At 42.6% G+C, this 25,264-nt stretch overlaps 1 protein-coding gene across 1 annotated transcript in view; it reads right to left on the reverse strand.

Annotated features, from left to right (window-relative positions):
• Positions 1-25,264, reverse strand: part of XPO6 (exportin 6) — a 101,830-nt gene that overhangs the window by 22,030 nt on the left and 54,536 nt on the right. Inside the window, exons 8-12 of the mRNA XM_055339985.1 lie at positions 22,933-23,059; positions 17,376-17,485; positions 8,700-8,808; positions 6,905-6,997; positions 5,604-5,673 (exon numbers count right to left, since the gene is read on the reverse strand). Coding sequence (XP_055195960.1) covers positions 5,604-5,673; positions 6,905-6,997; positions 8,700-8,808; positions 17,376-17,485; positions 22,933-23,059 — 509 coding nt within the window. The remainder of the gene's footprint in view (positions 1-5,603; positions 5,674-6,904; positions 6,998-8,699; positions 8,809-17,375; positions 17,486-22,932; positions 23,060-25,264) is intronic.

Below are 25,264 nucleotides of genomic sequence, written 5' to 3' on the forward strand. Positions count from 1 at the left end.
TTACCACTACAGGGAATAGCTCTTCCAGGCAGACTACAGTGAGCAAAACCAATTCTTGAGGGGCACCTAGGTAGCTCAGTTGGTTAAGTGTCAGACTCTTGATTTCAGTTCAGGTTATGATCTCCGGATTGTGAGATCAAGTCCCACCGCATTGGACTCTGCATTCAGCATCTGGCTCTGTGTTCAGTGGGGAGTCTGCTTGAGATTCTCTCTCTCCCTCACCCTCTGCCTCTCCCCCTACAGTGAAGATGCAAAGGAGTGAAGACAAAAACATCTGCCATTAGGCCACCCCTCCCTGTGTACCCCTCTTCACCAAGGTCCACAAAAGACAGTGGGAACTGCTTGACTGGGAGAGCTCGCTCTGCAATGGATAAAAGTTCTCTGTCCTCACCCAGTCAGAGGGACGGTAGAGTAGCGATAGTGGAGAGACCCCTGCCCCTGCCCACAGGGCACCTGTAATGCCACCACTACCGAAATACCAGTCCCGTCCCACTGCCATCTCAGGAGTTTCCTCTCTGTTAGGAGACAAGAACTGGCTAAAGGCAACCCTCCTCCCGAGGCATCCATTCCACAAACATCTTCCCAGAACCCAGACCTAAGCACACAGTTCCCCTTAAGCAAGGTGCCAAAACTCCTGGGGCTCTATCCTGGCTCTGTAGGAGAACATTAACACCCCCAGCATCAATTCTAAGAACTCTTGTGACCTCAATGCCTCCTGCCATTCCAATTTCTCCCCTGGACCCACCATTAACCCCTGGTGCCTCAGGTCCCTGCCTGGACTGCCCACTGCATCTCTGGCCACTCACACCTTGCATGCTCTTACATATTTTCCACACTCACATAAGCACTATCTCTTCTGGGAGGCCTTCCCTTTGCACTACACAACAGAAGGAATGTACACTTTCCTCCCTCCCTGCCTTCCCCTCCAGGACGCCTCATGTGCTTATGGGAATAAATCAAGGATCTCCAAGTCCCCTCATGGACTATGAACTTCTTCCCTGTGAAGAGCTGAGGTCAGTATCCAGCCCAGTGCCTGGTCTAGAATAGGTGGCCACACTGAATGAATGAATTAGATACCAAAGAACACAGAGCAAACTAGAGCAGGACAAGGAGTCTGGGGCGGAGGGTGTGCTAGAGTGCCTCATAATGCCCTTGGGAATGTTCCCTTGATTATTTAAATCTGACTATGGATAAGCAACACCTGTGGAAATGCAAATAGCAAGGCCGAACACCTAAGAAAGTGCTGGGAAGTAGCAAGTTTGATGCCTCAGATCCTACACTGACTTCCAAGTGTTGAAACTGGAAACAGCCCTCAGAGGCGGACAGGAGTCTGGATAAGAGTGTGGGTCACATCCTGAGGATCAGGAGAACAAAAGGAAGGGGCAGCTCAAGGAAGGACCTTTCAGAGACAGAGCCAGTGACAAAGGCTGGCTTTTGCTTGCCTCCCAAATCACCTGTTCCTCCACCCTCCACCCTGCACTGGGAGCAGCACCTCGAGCAGTAAACAACAACTAAGATTCTCAGCTTTTACGCAGCACTGCCCAGGCCCAGGGGTGGGCGTCGAGGAGAGCAAGCCAGCTCTTCCAGTCAGCACAAGAGGTTGGCTACCCCACACGGCCAGTCAGATGAACCCAGGGAACAGACAGAACCAGGAAGTATTCTCGGTCACGTGCAGAAAACACTGCCTCTCCTCCTCTCCCAGCTAACAAAAGCACCACAATTATGTATCTTTTGAATGTCTAGGATTTTCAGGTTACAGCTAAGTAACTGATTCCCAGGGTAAACTAAAATGTGTTCTTCCTTTGCATACCAACAAAGTTTAAGGCTGTAGAAATAAAGCTTTAAGAAAACTCTACCCTGAAAAAAAAGAGAAGAAAAGAAAACTCTACCCTAGAACTGGATGTGGGGGTAGTAGAGGCCGAAGAGACAAGGCCAGCCCTCCTTCCCCAAGGCAATATGGTTTAGTGCCTGCCTTCAGCCCAGGGCGTGACCCTGGAGACTTGGGATGAGTCCCACACTGGGCTTCCTGCGTGGAGCCTGCTTCTCCCTCTGCCTGTGTCTCTGCCTCTCTCTCTCTGTGTCTCTCATGAATAAATAAATAAATAAATCTTTAAAAAAATAAATAAATAAACATGAAGGGGAACATTCTGTTTCTCTTTTAAAGACCAAAGCAAGATACCACCCTAAAGTAGGTTTCCACTGGAGTACAGTTCCTAATAGTCATTAAGTCATCCCGAGCAGGCCTGTCCCCTTGTGCCTGCATCCACATGAATACACCTGAGGCAGGGCCTCCTCCCAGAACTGCCCCTGGGGTCTGTTCCTGATGCCTCTCCAGGGAGTCTTCCATCTTTAAACAGCTTGGTCAGAAACAATGAGGGGAAAAGTGTCCCCCATTCGAACCCCACACCCGCCAATTCCTTATTATCATACCTGGTCCCACCCCTTGAGGGAATACAAAACAAGCCTAAGCCTGCTGACTGACATATGGCAGTCTTGGGGAGAGGTGAAGAAGATTCTCCTCTTGGCTGAAATACACCCCTGGGTCCCTTCATTTCCCATGTCACCCTCTGCTGAGAATCCTTGACATCCTGACCCGTTCCCCTAAAACCCACCTGAATTTGTTAAACAAAGAGCAGTACTTAGAATAAAAAACAGCTTGGGAATACTGTGATTTTAAACTATTAGTCTGAACCATAAGAAATTGCTGATGTTTAACCATTTCTGACCAACCAAAACTGCAATTCCATATAATTAAACTGAATACACATGTGCCATGGAAGGTTCACATTAATGCAAACTGCAGCTGCAAGGCAGACAAGTGCACAGGAAGTACCCCAAATCAAAGTTGCCACCCCCTGGCTTAGAACCCTCATACTACCAGTAGCACAAAACGCTGCAATCACCTCAACTCGAGGGGCAGGCCTGAGTTCCCACTGAGAAAACTGTTCCAAACCACCCACATCTTATTCTATTTGGTGAAGGCTTAGATGGCCCTCTAATAGCCAAGAATTATCTGCAAAGGGGAACCCTCAGAGGGGAATTACTGCTACACAGAGGTTTTTGAGAGAGAAAATATCATGGCCACACTGAAGTTCTCTCTCCCATAAATCGAAATCACCCTGAAGCTGTCGAGATGCACCCTTTACCACGTCCATAGGACAGCTCCCTGGCAAATCACTGCCCTGGGAAAAAAACATTTTAATGTGAAATATAACTCACTCTTCTCTCTGTTGGGGAGTGGGGAAGTAGGGTTGTAAAAATCGGCATTTGAGGAATTTCACTCTGAGAGAACAAGTAGGTAGTATATAAACCCCAGCAGAACAAAGAATGTAAGACACATAACAACCAAAGACAGGACTTCTCAACCCACAGACGGTGAGAACAATCAACAACGGGAGCAAAGAATGACCTCCCAGGGGAAAAGATGTGTAGCCACTGAGATGCCACAGCGACAACATGTCTTGCCTTGGACCTAATCAGAGACATGGAGTGTAGAAGACCAGCAGTGGTAAGCAGTAAGATTCCAGTCTACACGGGCTCCAGGGGAGACCCAAGAATTACAGGCTGGTGAGAAGCAGTACATGTTAACGTCAGGGGCACCCTGTCAAGAGGAAGACACCACAGTTTGTTATGAGGCAGTAAGGCTGCCATTACAACACAGAGCTTATCTGAGAAGGTGAATGACCATGGGAACCAGAGAACAAAATGTATTCAGAGTTTCCATCTTTTTAGTAGGCTTTGCATTGGAAACTTGGCTTTGGAGCCAACAAGGGATGGGGAATGCTTTTCCATGGATAAGAGAGCTTGTTTTAAAATGGGAAATATTTCTTTGGCCTGAGAGGATTTGCCCCTGGAGTATGCACCAAGGTCAGCGTTAGGGATAAGATTTATAAACGATCTGGAAATACCAAGTACACTGTGAAATTGCCAGTAAATGGCTCTCAATGAGAACCAGGTATATGATATTTCGTGTAGGGAAAAATAAATCAGCTTATCCTTCTCGGATGAGAAATTCTAAGTTACCAGTTACCTCTCAGAAAAAGGATTTAAGAATCACTCAGATTTTCGCCTGAAGACAGACTCAATGTAACATAAAGAAGGCAGCTACAATCCCGAAAAGGAACATAGGGGTCAATGCAGGGGGAGAGGGGTGTTTGCTCCACTTTTTTAAAGATCAAGAATAATGTACTGAGGATGCTGAGTACATTCTAATTTGATGAGTGGCCCTGCGGGAGAGACCACCAGGGCACAATTTTTTTCCCCAAGAATGGATGCTGGAAACGTGTGGCACTGGTACACAAATGATTTTCATCAATGTTGACAGAATATTTTACATGCATGTTTGCTTTGAAAAGTGGTCTTTTAAAGTTCTTTTTAAGTTGTTCTTAGCCTATCTACAAACTTTGGGGCATGCCAAGTCCCATCAACCTCCTGGGGCCCAGTGGATTATTTAGAAGCTAATAGAGCCATGGAAACAAACGTCACAGGCCACTAAGAAGGGCAGCCTCCAAAAGAGCTTCTTATGGAGGCTCTGCCATGAATAACAAGCTCGTCCAGGAGATTGTCTGTACCCACGGCGGCTGTGTGCCAGGCTGAGACAACAGTTACACAACAGAGGGACTGGAGGCCAAGGCCAGGCACAACTCCCAGAGGGGAGACATTGTGAGGAAGAGCAGTAGGACATGGCCACCAGAGATTGGGGGGTTGGGGGAGGGTGGCTGGCTGGGCAGTGGGGTGAGCACAGGTGCATCTGCAAGTGCAATGATTAAGTTTCTCGTGTTTGCAGCTAGCAAAATTGTTGTCAGATTTGAGTTAATTCAACTCTTCAATCCTTCCCTCTTACACCATCCTGGGAAAAATGAACATCTCTGGACATCAATTTCCTCTTCCACAAAACAGGAGTCGGTGGTATCAGTCCTCTAAGCTCCAGGACAGCCAAAAGAGTTAAGGAGAACTTAGACCAATACTACACAGTGCCAGGCAGGTAGTGCACGTTCTCCAAACGGAAGCTGTTATTGTTATCAACAAAATAACCCCAAAATGCAGAGCCTAAACACCAAGCAGGCAAAGCCTACAAAAGGTCACCCTAAGTCTTTCAACCCAGCCATGACCAGGCCTCCCATGGGCCATCTACAAGAAGAGAGTTACAAGCTGGAAGCATGTGCCTCCTCCAGAGCCACTGGGTCCTCCTGCTTCTGAACACCAGGGAGCAAAGAGCACAAAGCACAGAAGCCCAAGGCTATTTTTCCCTTGCGTACTTGCTGGTTTAAAAGACATAAGGAAATATTCTAATTGCTGGGGGTTTTTCAAAGTCCTCCCTCTCTCTGCTCCAAACTAGCGCCCCCCCACCTCTTCAGAACACACTGTCAAAACCTCATCTTTTACCTCCCCACACATGACTGACCATGATTCTTTAAAAAAGCTTTCCCTATGTAGAAGTGGGGAGAGATAACTTCCCTCCCTTCAATTCCAAAGGTAACTCTATTCTGGTGGGGAGGTAACAGCAGAGAAATCATGTTCCAACAGCAAAGACAGCAGTAATTAAATATCAGCCCAGTATTTTTCTTAATGTTGGTTAAATTAGAAAATAAAAACCAGTTTACCTGACCCTGAAGTAACTATAAACTGCTGTAACCCCAGATAAACTTCTAAATTGTCCTGAAGAACTGGGAACTGAAAACAAAGAAACAAAGATTAAAAAAAAAAAAAAAAAAACATAAATGCAAATTTTAATAGCATTTTAACATTAAAACATTACAATCATCTATGGGGGGTGGGGGCATCAGATAAAAGAAACTTTTCTCTGGGAACCTTCACAGGCAGCTAAGCAGAAGTGTCTCCATTTGGTGCCCTGCTCTCAACAATTTCTACAATTCACACCACCAATTAATGTTTGGAATAAAAAAGAAAACAACATATCAGTTCAATACTCTTTAACTAAGTGAAGCAGTGGATGCTGGTTATGGCTGTCATAACTGCAATGTTCCTAAAAGAGGACATCAAACCCCAAATGATCTATACCTTCTATAGCTCAGAGACAGGGTCTATTTATCTCCCCTCAATTCCAAAGGAAACTCTATTCTGGAAAGAACTACCAGATATGCCTTATTAAAGTGCATGGCAAAATGAAAAGACAGGCCAAATTTTTTGGAAGTCAGATTCCCCTACTCATTTAGCAGACAGGACCCTCATAACCAAAGCTGTATTTTCTTTCTAAAGCTGCTAACTCAATATTAAGATAAAGATCAGACTTTAATGTGACAGGCCCCTATGAAAGGCAGCTGGCAAAACACAACAGCACTTTCTCCTAGAGAACACAAGCCCCCCAAATCATCTTGCCCTTGAAGAAGAGCTGGGCTTAGTGAAATCTCAAATAACAAGCACCACTTAGTGAATGAAAGCAGTCCTTATGACTAAGATTCTAGCACATAAATATAGGCAGAGTGCTAGCGATGAGCTTTACAAAGGCTCACTTTCCAGCAATGCTATCTTTTAAGTAAGTCTTCTACGTGGCCTGGCCATTTTTGAGTTACTGACGCAGGCATGAAGGCATTAGGAAAATTCCTATTACATCCAAGAGTTTAGGAAAGAAAAACAGTGCTTCCAAAGCTGATTTAAAATATTTGGGGGGAAATGTTAACTTGTTAAACTTGAGGGTCGGTTATGGTAATTATTATTCTCTTTCATATATATATATGTATATATATATATACACACACACAAATATATATACACACACATATATATACACACACACACACATAAAATGTGTGTGCGTGTGTGTATAGATTTATTTTTATTTATTTATTTTTTAAATACCCATGAGCAATAAAGCTTACTACTCATGCTACATGTTCAGGGAAAAAAAAATAGGTTCTTCATTCCCCTCCAAGTGGTGAGTTACCAGTGTTGAGAAGGCGTGTGTGGGAAGGAGCTCCATCACTTTGGCCACTACCTCCAAGCTCTGGCGTAAGTACCGCTGCCACTCTGTCTGCTGCTGCGGGGGAAACACAAAAGGATCAGCTCTCCCAGAAAGACAGAGTCCTGTCATCTCCCCTGCCCATTTATCCACAACCTCAAGTCCACTCTCAGACATAAGATCTTAAAGAAATGGCATATGATGGCACTGGGTTATTTAGTACTTTAAAAAGATCAATCTAGAGTATTTTTTTTTCAATCCAATGAATTCATAAAAAGTTATGCCCTCAGCACAGAATCCACAAAGAATGATCTAATTCTTCTCTTACGGTCACAGGAATATGGATATTTTAAGAAGCCCCTGTGAAGTGCTCAAGCCTCCTTTCTGACGTCCTAGCTATAGGAAGTGGTCACTCATTCCTTAACTTCTGAGATAGTCCATCACTACCTTCCTAATCAGTATACGGACTATATCAATGCCACTCAAAGTACGGTCCACAGACTGGGCGGCACCAGCTTCTCCTGTGGGCTTATAGGTAATGCAAATTCTGTGGTCCCCAGCTCCAAAGCAAAGTCTATTTAACAAGCTGTCCCAGTGATTTTTAACCATGCTCAAATATGAGAAGCACTGTACTAAATCATATGGTTAACAAGAAGTGAAACTCACGTTTACCAAGCACCGACAATGTGCCAGGCATGTAGCCAATCCTTCTATAAGCTACCATCATATAACTGTCAGCACAGGTTAGTCAGACACATTCCTCTCCTTTTGGGAGAGGAGATTAAGGCTCAGAGATACTGAAGGCCTACACGTCTATCTCCTTTGGGCCTAAGGCCTTTGGGTTTCAAGTATAAGGCTCCTTCTAACCCAAACATGGCCACCCTTAAGGTCTCAACCATGCCACTGTCACTGTTATTTTGAAAATTCTACAGTGCATGGTGGTTAAGAAAAAGGATCATAAGAATTATGTCCTTCAACACGTTTTCTTTATCCACGATGGGCACACCAGCATCAATAAATTCAAGATTGATTTTAAGACACTGATTTACAAAACATACTCAAGAGAGACTTCCTACCATTCTAGGCTTACCATTTAAGTTGTTCTTTATTTCCACCTGCATCCACCTGACTTTTGTTTGTTCCCCAGAATGGGGAGCAGAGGTGTGGGTGCGAGGCAGGGGAACGAGAGGAGGGCACACCCTTTACTAAATCTCTCCTCATTGTGCATATGATTTCTCGGCTTATATCTCTAGTTCATACAGATAAAAATGCCTGTCAACTTCCTTTTATAATTAACCCAAAAAGATGCCTCGGATATACAGCTGACCCTTGAACAACAGGGGTGTGAACTGTACAGGTCCAGTTATATGGGATTTTTTTTTTTTTACTAAACAGTACAATACTGGAAATTTATTTTCTCTTATGATTTTAATAACATTTTCTTTTGTCTAGCTTAGTTCACTGTAAGAATACAGCATATATAATACATATAACATACAAAACACAGATTAAGTGACCGTTGGTTGATAAGCCTTCCAGTGAATAATTAGGCTGTAAAGCAGTTGTGTGAGAGTCAAAAGTTATATTCAGTTTTTGAACTGCAGGTGGTCAGCATCCCTAAGCCCCGCACCATTCAAGGTCATCTGTAACCTTCATATGCACAACTCAAACTGTAAGGCTACTTTGGCTCCAGAGCAGAGAGCTTACAGGTTCCAAGTCTCCGTTTGGACTCACACCAAAACACGACAATGACTAAGGTTGATTAGGACATGCCGCTTACATCGTCATCCAAAGTCTCGTCATCCAGCTCCTCCAACTGGGCCTGATTGTATCTGAACTGGATTCGATTCAACACCTCCGTGAGCAAGAGGACTAGAGCATCTTCGTACCTATGTGGCAGGGAGAAATTCAACATCAGGTGACAGCAGGCTTTTAGCCTAGGATTTTGAAAGGGTCTCCTGCACTATGAGAAAGAACAGCATCCCTGCTGGATTATCACATACAAACAGCATGTTAACTAGATTTAGTTTGTGGGCTAAGTGCAATGGTAGCAGGGGTAGTTATTCATTTCACTATGTTCCGGCACCTTCTTGATGGACTAACCTTTTATCATTAGATGATATCCTTCCTTTTCCCTGGCAGCCACTTTTTTGTTTTTAAAGTAGACTCTATGTTCAGCATGAAGCCCAATGCAGAGCTCCATCTCACACCCCTGAGATAAGACCTGAGCTGAGATCAAGAGTTGGATGCTTAACCGACTGAGCCACCCCCCCCCACCCTGCCCTGCCAGCAGCTACTCATATTTTAAAGTCTGTTCAACCTGATATTAGCATAGCCTGAATCTCTTTTGGTTACTGCCTGCATGGAACAGATTTTACTTTCAACCTATTTGCGTCTTTGAAACTGGAGTCTTACTATAGACAACATGTAGTTGGAACATGTTTTTTTAATCTATTCTGACAATCACTGCTTTTTAAACCAGAGAAGTTAATTTTTCACGTTTAATGTCATTACTGAAAAGGAGGGACTTCTGCTACTGTGCTATTTCCTCCAAGTCATAGCTTTTGTTCTGTTCCTCTATGACCACCTTCTTTTGTTTACCGATAATTCCTAGTGTGCCGTTTTCATTCTCTTGTCATTTCTTTCACCGTGCATTTGTGGGCTATTTTCTCAATGGTTTGCTCTGGGGATTACAGGTAATTATATACAAACATCAACTTATACTAATTCAATATATGATTCAATTCAATAATTCAATCCTTTTAATACCTGTAAGAGGTAGGTGTCACTACTGGTGTTTTTCTGATGAGGAAATCAGAATTAATAAAAGTTAAGTAAACTGCCTGAGGTCACCAAGCTAGGTGATTTGAGGTTGGGGCTCCAGAATTCAACATTCCATGTTCTCCACATAAACCACCAATGATCTTTGAGCCTGCTCCACCCACTCCCCAAAACCTTACCTTCAGTCAATTTTTCAGAACACTTAAAACCTAAAGTAAGAAATGGAAAAAGTCTGGGGAAACCCTGCCCTTTGACCTATATCTAAGAACTCCTCAAAGAAACATTTAAAGCCCCAGGCCTGGATATTTCCCACAGGTGGTAAGAACCCACCTCAGAAGACACCAAGTTATATGCAGCAACTGCACCACAAGGACCAACAAACCACTAATTTTCAAGAACAAACCAGCTGCCTATCTGTCCTGAAACATTTCTAAGGTAGGTTCAGAGACTACTCCCACTCATAAAGCTGGGCACCCATGCCAGGCACTCAGCACCGATCTACCGCATACCTAGGGATGCTGGGGGCTGAGAGTGCACAGAGCACACTTCTCTGCCTGGAGGTTCTGCAGCAGGGGCACTGCAGGAAGACCCAGAGGTAGAGGGGGCACAGGCACACCAATCCTCCTGTGGGCTCCCTGTTCTGGCACAACTGCTTCAGTCAACCATGACCTGGCGGTAATAAATGGTTCCACTTTCCAATTCCCCATTCCTAGAACCAGCCTCATGCACTCTCAGAGGTACCAGCAGATACCAGCTTGCACTCCCTCCTCTGAATATCAGTTCCATGGGGCCCTTCATCTGAGCTCCTGTGGCAGCTGGATGCTACCCTCTCCTCGGAGACCTGAGCTCTGGCTGCATGAGGCCTATCCCACTGATCTAGATTTTAAAAACTCCACCTCTTTCTTTGTACCCTCAGCCCTTCGAGTGGGGCTGCTTCCTGTAGTTTTCATCTGCCTAATCTCGGGGTTTCCTTCTAGCTCTTCCAATCCTCCAACACCAGTGAAACTGGTAACTTCCTACACTGAATTCTTAAAATAATGAAGTCTGGTTTCCATTTTCCTGACAGGACCCTACCTAATAAACCATCTAATCCAATGCAGGTGAGTACCAGGACAAGCTAACCAAAGCAAAAAGGTATTTAATGCCAAGATCAAATACACCATCTAGTCTAAGTTACAACTCCTGTAATGAGACTCGTTAAAGACAGTCTAAAAACTCCATTAGGATCCTCCTGAACTGTCACATTGCAGAGTTTGGTGAGTGTAAGAGCATATTTTTTTCACTAAGACAGAAACATTGACCACCTCTCCCCCTCAGCATTTGCAAATGATTTAACAACCTAGGCTAGATGGGTAACTGAACATGCCCCAGAAACAAATGCTGGCAGCGAAAATCACTAATAAAATAGGCAGTATCTGGGCAGCCCAGGTGGCTCAGCAGTTTAGTGCCGCCTTCAGCCCGGGGCATGATCCTGGAGACCCAGGATCGAGTCCTGCGTCAGGCTCCCTGCATAGAACCTCCTTCTCCCTCTGCCTGTGTCTCTTCTCTCTCTCTCTCTCTCTCTCTCTCTCTCTCTCTCTCTCTCTCTCTCTCTGTGTGTGTGTGTGTGTCTCATGAATAAATAAAATCTTAAAAAAAAAATAGTATCTAAAGGAAAAATTGCCAATAGTCTCAAAATCCTATTTCAGTAGACTTCAGAGAAAGTTAAGATCAAACACTTAAGCCTGGAGCTTATATTTGCCATTTGCTCAGACAAAAAATTCCTAAAGTTAGTTATAGAAGTTTTATGCTATAAATTGCTATGATGGACCAATGCATTTTCACAATTTTTCTAGGAAAGAAAATCTACTTCAGACTAAAGGGCAGATGAAACTTGTCATCTACAAATTACCTTGCTAAAAGGGAATTTAAAGACCTTGTATCCATAGGATAACCCTAAATTAGACCTAAAACCCTACTGGCAGTTAGCAACTCTAGCTGGGGGAAAAAAAAATTATCACATAAAAAATTATACCCAACTAGGAACCAGGCTAAAGCACACTTAGATAGCAACTGCTCCCCCAAAGTGTTTGATGAAGGCGGGGAGAGTGTATGGGTGTAACAGACTCTGGTGACCTACCCAATACCCTTTCTTCCTTTCTCCTTCAGTTAGACAACCAGGCACTGAGGCCAACTGGAAGATTACCATTTCCCAGCCTTCCCTGTAGATGGCAGTGGTTGAGGATGTAACTAAGAGAAGTCATTAGGCCGAGCCTCTTTCAGAGCATCTTTTGTCCAATTTCTCCCTTTCTCATTCCTGCTACCTGAATCAGAATCGTGGGTATGGGGTCTGTAAATGCAGCATCCATTTCTAACCACAAGTTGACTTTGGAGATGGAAGTCATGCCTGAGGCTAGTAGGATAAACAGGTAAAAGGACCCAGAATATGAGTCAACATACAAAGAATGTGGAGGCACTGACCATTTATCAAGGGGAAAACAACCAACAGAAGCCGATTTCAAGATGATGGCACACTGGAATTACCAAAGACTTTTAAGGCATATATTACAACCATCCTCCATAAGGCTTTTCAGATCGAAGGTGCTAGGGACTGAATTGGGTCCACTCAAAATATTTATGTTGAAGCCTTAACCCCCATTTAACTTTGGAGATAAGGCCTATAAAATGGCCAGTGGTATTTTGTTATGGCAGCCTGAGCTGATTAACACAGAAGGTAAATGACCACGAGAAAGATACCTGGAACCTCAAGAATGAAGGACAAAAGCAAGAGAATTGGCAAGTATTTGGGTAAATATCATTTCTCTAGTATTTGCTCCTCTTAAGATCTTTAAAAATATTAATGATGGATGAAAGCAAAAGTAAAACATTGATGGTTTTCCATGAATATAGATGTAAAACATGGCAACCTCAACACAAAGAAGGGAGGGCAAAGGATCTATGTGGTGGTAAGGTTTCCACATACACTCGCAGTAGTGAAATGTTAGTGTGAAAAGCAGATATACTATAATACCAGAGTGACCTCTACAACACTCAGAGGTATCATCAAACAACAAAAAATTGAAAAGGGAAACTAAATTTGTGTGAAACTAACAGAGTCTCCGAATAAATGAAGCAAAAATAATAGGGCTGAAAGAAGACATCGTAAACCCAGAATTATACCCAGAGAACCTGCCTCTCTCCTGCTGACAGAACATGACAGAGGACACACAGAATGCCATCCGCCAACCTGACCTAACCGACATCTACAGAATACCTCACCCAACAACAGCAGAATACACACTCTTGTCAAGTGCAGTATGGACAATCACCAAGAAAACTAAGTCATAAAACAAACCTTAGCAAGTTGAAAAAAACTGAAATCATACAAACTATGTATGTGGATCACGGTAACTAGAAAATAGTAACAAGACAGATGGGAAATCAAATATTTGGAAGTTAAACAAAGAGATGAGCCCAAGAGAAATCAGAAAATCTCTTCAGCAAACAAAGGAAAATAGAACATATGACAATCTGGTAGACACAGTTAAAGCAGTGCTCAGAGGGAAATTTGTAGCATTACATGCTTAAACATGCAATGGAAATAAACCCATAGATCTGTGTGCCTTGAGCCACAAATATGATCCCAAAGCACTCTAACGTCTGAGTTAAAAAAAAAAAAAAGCTGTACATGGTGGGGCAACTACATAGTAGGTGTTCAGTAAACAAATGATGAGTCAAAGTACAAATGAGCAAAAAAAAAGAATAAATGCACAGGCAAGAAACAGACAAAAGTCCAAATCAGGTGACTACACAGGACTGGAGCAGAACCCTGGACCACTTTCTCAACTCAAAGAAATAACCGAGACTCTACTCATTTGCTCTCTGGGGCCATCAACAGCATGGATTTTTCCTCACAGGATCTAGAAATCTACTAGAGCCCTAACACAAACCTAGTTAACTAGTTAACACCTTATATTAACTGTTATCAGAATGCCACGTGCTGTAATGGCACTTCCTTTTTGTTAAGCAGAAAAACCCACCCGGAAAGAAAGGGCAGCAGGTTTTCTCACGCTCACCCACAGTTGTTTACAGTCCAACCCAGTGTCACCCGGAATCCCTGGATGGTCTGTGGCTAGTACTTGCCAGTACTCTCATGACAAAGGGGCTAACAGGACATGACTCAATAACTTTAGGTTGCTTAACTCCCTTCAGGTTTCCTCATCTTCCTGTAAAAATAAGTTTCTACACAGGTGGCTGCTTTCACAGTGACAAGCAGAGAAGGGAGTGAGGGAGAGAGAACAGAAGAAAACCAGAACTTATTCACAAAACACCTACTGTCAGCCAAGGTACCAAACATGTACTGGTTCACTTCCTTTTCTCAACAGCTTGTAAGTAGGCACAACCCTCCACAGAGTACAGCAGAGGAAAAGGAGCCTGAACTTCAGGTCTTCTCAAACCATCACCTGAAAATGGTCAATCTGGACAATGAACTCCAGCAGCAGCTTTGTTCAGCTGGCAATGTTACTGAACACATTCCTTCGACAGTGGGATGCAAGTCCCCAGCAGCTCTGATCAAGAAACTCTGGAGCATTCTCACTGAATAAAGAACATGCACAGCTCCAATGCTCCTAGGTCCAAAAATAAATCCATGTACATTTGTGCTTCTAAATTTATAGCCTACAATGCCTACACCACTTTGTTGTGATGAATGATGCAAAACCTATAAACCACAAGGGACAGGAACTGAGTGCTGCCTCTGTCACTTAACCACACCTACGTTTCCCATTTAAGACACCAAGAAAACATTCTTGACTAATTCCTGCAAGATCAGTTGCTTCTAAAATTCTGGCTCAAGCCACAAATGTGATTCCAAAAGCACCTCAACTTCTTTCAGATGAATTTTGTCAGCTGAAAAACATCTGATCACATTTATGAGCTTTATTAAAATGAGTGGGTCATTACCAGTAGCCAGCACTCTTTATCAGCTACCTCTGCAGAACAATACATCTCTGACATATTAGGGACTCCTAGAACCTAGAAAAGTGGTTGCCACATTTCAAAACTTTCATTTAAGGAACTGAGCATACATCTGCATAAATATATAGTGTAAGAGGTGACAGGAAAAATATAGACATTAAAATTCAACTATTTTCTTTGTGCCCCTCAGGGGACTACCTTATACACCCTTCTTTGCAGCCTGCAACCCTAGACCCTAGGCAATGTCTGATCAACAGTTTCCAGTTCCCAGGGTGATGGTTACTATTCAATGGTTTAAAAAAAAAAAAAAAACCCACAGACCAGCTTTGAAGGTTTGGGGCTTTTGTTTTGTTTTTTCAAGGGCATAAAAGTATTCTAAGTGTATATACTTTAAAAAACAAAGTCAGGGCAGCCCCAGTGGCACAGCAGTTTCGTGCCACCTGCAGCTCAGAGCGTGATCCTGGAGACCCTGGATTGGGTCCCATGTCGGGCTCTCTGTATGATACCTGCTTATCCTCCCTCTGCCTGTGTCTCTGCCCCACCCCCGTCTCTATGACTAAATAATAAATAAATAAATAAATAATAAATAAATAAATAAATAAATAATAATAAATAATAATAAATAATAAAATAAAAGTCATAAAAAATTAGAAAGTCTCATTTAGAATGATGATCAAATGATCAATGAGAAAAATTTCTCGAGTTTAAAGTGGTCAGTCATCGCCCCTGACAACTGTGACATCAGATGATAGACGCTTGGGCAGGCAGGTCAACATGTGCAGGTAGAGGGCCCAATCACTTAACTCCACAGTCATCGGCAGTCAAAGGGCAGCAACATCTCCTGTTACTTATTATCACAGTTGTGGGCATCTCTGTGACCAATGACTGAGTGCTTTAAACAGGGTAAATACTGTGCCAGGCAGTTTATATACAAGATTTCCTTGAATTCTAACCATCCTGCAAGAGATATCAGCATGTGTATTTTGCAACAGGAAATGTGATCAGCATATAACTTGACCAAAAGTAATACTGCTCCCATGAAGCAGCAAAGGAATTTAAATTCTAAACCACTGCTTCTTCTGTTGGTACAATAATGTGCACAAGTGTATATTTAATACTAATAATCTGCCAGTGCATACTTTCTCAATGAAACCATATTCTCCACACCTAAAACACATTTGTACTTGCTTTAAAAAGCATTTGCATATTAATCATTTCCTCAGTTTATTCTTCCAACAAGCCTGGGAGATGTGAAAGAATATCTACCACTAAATATAGCAAAATCAGGCACAGTCCCAGAACTAAAGGACACAACTGTTCAGCATACAAAATAGAGAATAGGGCGGAAATACCTTTTCTTTGAAGAATCTCATTCAAAAACACAATTACTTATAGCTGGCAAATTCACCAAAAACAAATTCACCAAAAACAGGATCTACTGTTATGTAATGAAGTTTCAGATACAGGAGTATACTACCCATAAAGCACATTTGACCCATTACCATAGCAACTTAGAAGCTATTTTGCAATCACAAAAATAATGTTTTGGGAACAAAGGTGCAAATTTTAAACTTGGAATGCAAATAATCTGTTTAGAATGTTTAAAACTCATAAAACCTCAGCAAAACAAAGCGTTTTAAGAGGGTCAGTCCAACCTCTTCCCAAACAGGGGTTCGCCTCACCATCTCCATTTGGCATATTTTTGGGGAAGGGGTGTTCACTGTCTCCACCACCAACCACTGATGCCATTTACTGAGCAAACATTCATAATGTGCCAAGCATTCTAGATACATTAGCTCATTATTTCATTTCTGAAATGAATTAACTATAATATACAGGAAATATACCTTCTGCCTGCAAGTAAGAAAAATGACCTGAGAAACACATGGAGGGGAAGAAACATTCCCCATTTTGTTTTTTGTTTTTTAAAGATTTTATTTATTCATGAGAGAGACAGAGAGAGAGAGAGAGAGAGAGAGAGGCAGAAACACAGGCAGAGGGAGAGGCAGGCTCCATGCAGGGAGCCCGATGTGGGACTCGATTCAGGGTCTCCAGGATCACGCCCTGGGCTGAAGGTGGCACTAAACCGCTGAGCCACCCAGGCTGCCCCTCATTTTGTTTTTAAAAAATACAATAAAAAGTACAAAGTAGTTATCGTTGGACTGTGGGATTATGGGTAACTACTTTATATTTTTTTTATCTTTTCCTAGTTTTTAAAATACTTATTTTTCACAACAAGCCTTTATTACTTTAAGAAATTTTCAAACACATACCAAAAGAGCAAGAATATAATAAACCCCAAGTTAGCATCAATACAGGTCAACATCAATTATCAACACATGGCCAACCTGCTTTTCCCTCTATTCCCAGTGGATTATTTTAAAGCAAACCCCAGATATCGTATCATTTCATCTAATAAATACTTCAGTTTTTCATCTCTAAAATAGGGCCATTTAAAAACAAACTCATGAAAACACTGTCATATCTAAAACATTAACAATACAAATGACTTTTTTAACCAGAAAAAAAAAATGTTTTAAGAAAATGAGATAAAAGGGAGAAAAAAAAGAATACAGATATGCACAATGATATTAACTACCTAACCAGCTTATGTGACCTGGTCTCACTGAAGAGGTTGGGCTGCATGGCTGCCCCTTCAGGCCACAGGAAAAACTGGCAAAATTTTCTATTTCTAGTTATCAATGTTTCTGGGGTTTACCTGTTGAGAACTGCTTCCTTGTCTCCCAGACGGCTTTTAATTTTACTTGTCAGATAGTCCAAAAAGAGCGTCCAGATATCCAAACAAGAGAAGTAACCTTCATGAGTAGGCTATGATGCAAAAGAAATCCAGACAATGAGATTACTTAATGCGACTCCTCCTTAGAAACACACCCACCAGTGTTTATTTCCACCAGAATGGTACAACCATAAGCCTAGATTCCCTCTGCTTCCAGGTAACCACAACTGGTGTCTTTTAGATGGTCTTCATGACTGGGCCCTGGTGATCCTAACAAGACAAGGGTGCCATGGAACAAACACATCATTAGGCAGGACAACCAAATTACAAAATAAACAGAGCAGATGCCAATCTTTAAATCTGAGATTGACTGGGTTGTGGGGGGAGGGACCCTCAAAGATGATCCAATTCAAATCTGTTTTAAGAGAAAAAGAAACTCAGATCCAGAGACACAATCTATTCAAGGTCAGGAGTAGGAGCAGGTCCTTCTACCCCCAACCAATGCTCTTCCCAATACATACCCTTACAAAACCAAAAACAAGCTCCAGTGGCTCCAAAGGTGACAAGTTCACATATCTGAAGATTAAAGAAAGTAACAGCTGCAGTGTTCCTATAGAGCAGACTGAAAATGAGCTTCAGTCTGGCCCTCGGGCATCTCTGCAGAAGGAGAGGTAGTCCAACAGACTAATTGCAAGCTCTAAACAGATGTTGATAAAGACAAAGAGAGAAGAGCAAGTCTTTGTAGGATCCTAATGCTGATTTCTCAAGAGCCTTGAGATTCTATTTCATGCAAAATCCAGACACTATATTCTCCAAAATCTAGTCCTTCTTGCACATATTCTATTTTAATTTGTGACCCTCAATCCCTTCTATATTCACTCAACTTCTTGTTACCTCTGAGAACTCTTTGGTTTTGTGATTACTTCACTGAACCACATGTCTGGTGGCAGGATCAGACAGGAAAAGAAACAATGCCATCATCTTCTGGGATCAATTTCCTTCCATTTCAGATACACTAGGAAATCCAGAGGCTTACGAGGGTATATATGGGATTTACGCATTGGGTGGTAGCATGAGATGGGAGTTCTGTACCCAGGCTGAGTCTGAGACAGAAAAACTAACTTATTCAGGAGCAGACTAGGAGAGAGTCCGACCTCAAAACCCCCAGGGTCGCCCTAGAACTGTAATGCACAGCTCAGTAAGGACCACTGACAGGACCGTCCTCAAGAAAACAAAATGACCATTTCCTGTCTCCACTTCATCCTTTGCAAAACCCACGATATCCAGGACATGAAATGAGCCAGAATAAGGAGAAAAAACAATAAGCCATGTGGAAATAATATGGGTAGCTTATAGACAGGCACTCAACTTGCACAGCCAGGAGATGGAATCTTTACTAGCTGCAGCTTGCTGAGCTTCCTGTAGGTCATTCACTCAGTTGTCCCTCCTTGGTTTGAGAACACCCACCTTCCCCCCTCCATAGAACATAACTGATCAGATGCATATGAAGTGCTTTTGGTAAAAGTCACTACACAAACCCAGGGCTTATGGTTATGTCAAAGTACTTTACCATTACACACATCCTCTTCATGCCTTTGAATTGAGGATATATCACGTGGCTCAAGACCAGAAAATAAGGTGGACAGATCCACCCTCTGCAGGACCTGAAACTTCTTCCTATCTGCAGGGCCCACTGTGAGGCCTTGTGTGCTGCCCACAATCTCACCTTTGACAACTGCTGTGGATACAGATCATTAAGGTCACATAGATGACCTCCAAAAGCTGCACTTTTGCAGTCATCCAATATTCAGAACCTTCACAGACCCATTTTAAAAATGTACCTATACTCAGATTTATTTTTCATGCTCAAGGGCTAACTAATCACTAAAAATCCAGACAAGTTTCTTCAAGAAGGGTAGTGATACCACCCTTCTCTCTCCAAGCACTTTACAGTGGTTATCTGCATTGGTCTATTTGATCTTCATAATAGCCCTGGAAAGTAGACAGGTGTTTTTCTTCTTCCCATTTTACAGATAAAGACAACAAAGCTCAGAAGCAAAGTTACCTGCTCAAGGTGATGAGATAAGGAACAGAAAGAGAACTAGAACATGGAACTTAAGACTCCTGGTCCAGAGCCCTCGCCCCCATGCCACACTACCCCAGGCACTGTTTCAAGAAGGACAGGCAGGTGTGGGGTAGGGGGTGAAAAATGCAAGACCAAGAAGGCCCTGCTGACAATATGCTAAGAGAAGGAGCAGGAAGATGGAAATAAGACAGAAATCAGATGCTTCTAGGGACACCTCAGCAAGGAAAGCAACGGTGGAGGCAAATATCTGCTCAGCCCAAGGGGCTAGAGACACTGCAGCAAGATGCTTTGGCTTAAAAAAAAAAAAATTGTAGGAAAGGAAATGAGAGGAAAGAATCACAGAAAGATACTAACATCATCTTTGTCTCATTACTATTCTTTCAATATACGATGACCAGTACTAAATTTCTTATGAATTTTCTTTAAGTCATCTCTATACCCAGCATAGGGCTCCCCGAACTCATGACCCTGAGATTAAGTGTCAGACAGCAGATGCTCTACTGCAGAGCTAGTCAGGCACCTCTCTATGAATTTCAGAAACAAAAGGCAGAAACACTTGAGTATACTCATAACCCTTTAGACAAGAGGAAAGAACATTTTCCCACTTCACAGATAATTAAACTGCAATAAAATAAGATCACACAGTTAATGAATAGATGAGAACTTAAAGCTGAGAGCACTTCATTTCTTATTCTTAAATCTTACCCCAAAGAACTCGTTCCTGATCCTGGAGTGCACCCTGCCACCTTTTTTCAACTCTGCCTCTCCAGTAAGGGGCAGCCCAGCCTACAGCAAACTGCACAGAGCACCTTCCAGCTTCCTGCTCCTCTACCAGATGCTCAAATCCACTTCAGCCTGGACCTCAAAGGACACCGACTCCCACAGTAAGAGCCTGTGCCTAGTAAGCAAGGTTCACATACAGTAGACCAAGAGAGAACAAAGGAGGTTGGCTAACAGTGAACTCAGGTAATGGAGGAAGAAAGAAGCTTGTTTGCTTCATGACCAGACCCATTTCTTTTCCCAGTATATAAATACAACACATATAAATATATAAAACTGACACTACAGTTCAATGGAAAACGAACACATATGATTCTAGAGAGGGGACCACAGAAGATGACCACTGGGCCAGATTGTGGAAGATGCCCACCACAATCTTCTTAGGTGAGGAAACTAAATCTAAGGAAATTAAGAAGACTCGTCCAAGGACACAAGCCTCAAAGAAATAACCAGAGCTCAAACACTGAACTGTTTGTTGGGTACAGGTCCAAAGAAGTAGGCATAAGACCTACATACTTTAAAACTTGTATTTAGCTTTTTTCTATACCGCACATAAAAGACAGATAGAAAACTTTACATAGAGCAAAATGGCAAAATATTTTCATTCCATTTTTCCACATAAACTCCTTCTTCCTGACCGCACCACTTGCTCCTCATCTCTTTCATTTCTGCTACAGACTCTTAAGTATCTACCAAATCCTTTCCTCCTGGTCCCTTTGCATCCATTTCTTTGGATCCATCTCACAACACTCCCACCTTGAATGCTTCTCTCCTATCTCCTCACCCTCCCACTTCTCAACACCTCTTCCATTCCTTCTTAGGTCTGGTGAGCTCAGCATGCTGCCCTTCCTGCTCCACACCCACTGGCCCCATCAGACATCTTGACACTTCCTCAGCCCTGGTCCTCCTCCACCTGCACCCTCCCTGCTGCTCCCAGGAACAGTTCACCCATACCCATTGGGGGCACTACTTTTATGTGCCCTGAGAGAAAACCTAGCTCACCACCAAAACCTCGCTCTAAATTCCCAACCACATACACACACCCCTGCTAGCCTAGGCCCATGTCTCTCTTCCAGCTTCATTAAGCTACAATGTTAGTGGTTTAAACCACCTAAACAGTCTACTTATAAAATCACATGCCCTAACTGACCCAGTAATCATCCCTAGGATACACCAAGACAAAGAGCTACATAGGTACACCCAAATGCATGTACAAGAATGTCTACTGCAACACCATTCATGATCACCGAAAACCAAAAGCTGCCCAAATCAAAAGTGGAATGGATGTGCAGATAATGACTTATTATAAGCAATGAGGGCAAACCACTGCCACACACAACACAGATGAATCTCACAAACTGATGCTGAATGAAAAGGGCAGACAAAACAAATACTGGATACTTCCATTTAGAAAAGTTCTCAAACAGGCAAAACTAATCTGGGATGTTAAAGGCAGGGTTGGGGTTATACACTGGGAGAAGGGAAGAAGTGACTGGGAAAGGACACAGGGGGGTGCTGGCACTAAGTCCTACTTCTTGATTAAGGCGGTGGTGACATGGATTTATTCATTTTGGGAAAATTCACCAAGCTATCCATGTATAACTTGTGTGCTTCTCTGTATATGTGTGATACTTCAATAAAAACCTTATTCTATGGGACGCCTGGGTGGCTCAGCGGTTCGGTACCTGCCTTCAGCTCAGGTCATGATCCTGGGGTCTGGGACTGAGTCCTGCATCAGGCTCCCTGCGAGGAGCCTGCTTCTCCCTCTGCCTGTGTCTCTGTCTCTCTCTCAGTCTGTGTCTCATGAATAAAAAATTAAACCTTTAAAATAAAAAACTTATTCTAAAGACACAAAAGGAGGACCTCTGAATAATGTACAGAATGACTGAATCACTATATTGTACACTTGAAACTAATGTAACACTGTGCATTAATTATAGTGGAATTAAAAATAAATCTCACACATACACACACAAATGCATAAGGGATAGGGCATGATAGAAATGTCTAAAACAAAATCGTGATAATGGTTGCACAAGTCTATAAACTGAGTATCACTGAATTATACAATTACAATGGGTGAAGTTCATAAGATGTAAATTTCAATTTCACTTCAATAAAGCTTTTAAAAAATATGTGTGTGTGTGTGTGTGTGTATAAAAGACATTGGGTCAAACTCAATTAAGGCATGGACTTTGCTTGTGAGGGTTATATGCCTAGCCCCTGATATACAAGATGAGCTCAAAAAGTATCTGTCGAGTGCAAGTAAAAATCGGATCCACCAAAACTTAACTCTCGAGAGCTTCACTACTTAACATCCTTATCGGAAGTTTTAACAACAGTTACAGAATAGAACGAAAGATTATTTCCATCTCTTGCTTCTCCAGCAAAACAGTGGTTAATTACACAGACTCTGTGAGTTCAAGTCCTGGCCCAATCACTTACTGACTATATGAATGACCCTGAGCAAGGGACTCCCTGTGCCTCGGTTTATCTGGAAAATGGAGATAGTTAATAATACCCACCTCCAACGGCTGTTGTAAAGGAGACATGTGTTCATCTTCACAAAGTAAGCACTATCTAAATGTATGGGAGGTAAAGAAGCTCTTTCCCCTGAAAACGAGAGAGTAGACTTCTTGCGGGAGGAAAGGATGGGCAGTTCTGGTGTTTTACCTGATGAAATGTGTACTTGAACAAAAGCGTCAAGAACTCCACCACGGGAAACTGGGAGTAGGACTCGATTCTTCTCAGGTGAACACTCACAAAGAGCCGGAGGAAGTCAGTAAACTTCTCGATGTAGCTAGTAAGACAAGAAGACAAGGGGTGACAATCTGAAACCCAGCCATCCCCTTAGAAAAGAACTCAAATTCAAACCAAATTTCTTTCAGTACAGAACTACATAGATTTAAAATATAGTTTCAGTTAAAAATATAAAGGCCTGCAACAATTACCTACAGGTCAGGCAACCCTTCATTCCATTACCACCTGAAACATAGCAGAAAAGCAACTTTAATCCTCAGACACTATCTCGTAAGGCATCTTATAAACTAATGCTCTCAGAGTTTCTAACTCCTTCATGTTATGACCCCATTCAAGTGAAAGGAAATGGTACCAAAAAGTTGATGGGCAGAGCATGTGCATCATTTCAATGTGGCAAGTCTGGGAGGCTTTGCTATGAGGCCAAAATATTAAAATGAATGTGCTAAGAACAAAAACAAAACAAGGCTAGACCAAAGACATGGCATCCAGGTAAGGCATATGCAGGCTTGCAACCTAATGCTCTTTCTTCCCACCCCCTTACCCCGCCCTCTAGCTCCTGGTGCTAATTAAACATAAGTACATCCTGGTCCACTCTGAAAGTGATTGCAAAAATAAGGGACGAGGGCTGCCCAGGCTGGACAGGCCTCGGGGACAATTTAGTCTGGTGCTTCATTGGACAGATGAGGCCCAATGAGATAAAGTGACCCGCCTGAGGTCGCTGGGCCAGCTCACAGCAGAATGGGACCCCCCATCCACTCCCACGCCAGTGCTCTTTCCTTTCACAGCACAGTGACTCCCCAATTCATGTGTATTCCCAGTATCATTTCCCAGAGGAGAGTGAGTCCCAGCTGCAAGGATAAGAGACTGCTGTTACTAAACACACAGCACATCATCACTCTCACATTTCAGAAACTGTCATTATAAGCCCCTCGATACCAAAAGGTGATTAGAAAATGAGATGGACATACCTCCATAAATCACATTTCGGAGACCAATAAACAATATAAAGACTCACTACAGGCCTTAGTCAAAAATTAAATCATGGTTACAGGCAACTCTGAAACTCACCACTGCAAAAAGCTTTTTTAAAAGCAAGGATTATGCAATAATAAAAGGGGAGAAAAAGACTACTACTCAGAAGAGCAAATTGGCCAATAAATAAAATGTCCTGTATTGTTCCTGAGACCTAGCACCCTGGAGGCAGCCAACCCAGCTACCTGGCCTCTGCACAGCTAGCTAACACATATGTGTAAGCATTTGTGCAGTTAAAAAAAAAAAAAAAAAAAACAGAAACAAAAACATTAATTTGCTTGATAAGGAGAATGGCCGTCTCTGTGGATCATGGGACCAAGTACTTGAAACATAGTAAGGCATTCAAATCGCCTGTTTTTAGAGTCAAGTGTGAGGCTTCTCTCCGATGCCTCAGATCATGAATACTCAAGAGCAGGTGCTCCTCATTCCTTGCTCCACGTATCACATGATCTTCAGCCGTGGCTATTCTGAGCCATCGCCCACTTTACTGCTCTTTAGGAAGACACCCTCAAATCTCTGCCACTCATAAAACAAAGAGAAGTCTTGGGTAAATGCCATACTGCCTCGATTTTATTTTCATCTCCAACCCAATTTTTTAAGCAGACCAACAATGGCTGTTTGGTAGCTGAAAGTCTAGATTTTATTTCACCTCATTTTCTTTCCTTGCCCACCTTCTGGTACAGGTGCTAATGAGCAGTGGAAGGTGTGAAACAGGCACTAGAGGGAGAAGGACAGGAGCAGAGGCCCTGGGTCAAAAGCTCCTAAACAACTGAGAATGGACTTAGCTGTTTAGAATTAGTGGTCAGGGGCTCAAGAGCCAGGAAGCAAGCACACAGTACTATTTAGGTCACCTTTCTGCTTCTGGGCACCTCTCAGCTTTCTCAGGGCAAGAGGAAGCATAGGATTGAAATATAAAACCAAAAGCACAAGGGTTACACGTAACAAAAAACAGTACATTGATAACCGGTGACAATATTTCTTTACCACCCGAACATAAGCCGTCACAAACATTGTGCTACATGTCAAACTCAAAGCCCAGGTACCTGACGCTCCATACAAGCAGCTGAACTTTTCTTTTTAACATATGAAAATATGGCCTTTCTTAACCCAAAGCTAGAAAGGCTTAAAACTGTGTGTTTGCATACCGATGCCTTTGAATTCATACAGAAAGCGATTACAAAATAATGGAAAATAAAACCAACATATCACCATA

Source organism: Nyctereutes procyonoides, unplaced genomic scaffold, assembly GCF_905146905.1.
Source record: "Nyctereutes procyonoides isolate TBG_1078 unplaced genomic scaffold, NYPRO_anot_genome, whole genome shotgun sequence".
In the NCBI taxonomy this organism is placed as follows: domain Eukaryota; kingdom Metazoa; phylum Chordata; class Mammalia; order Carnivora; family Canidae; genus Nyctereutes; species Nyctereutes procyonoides.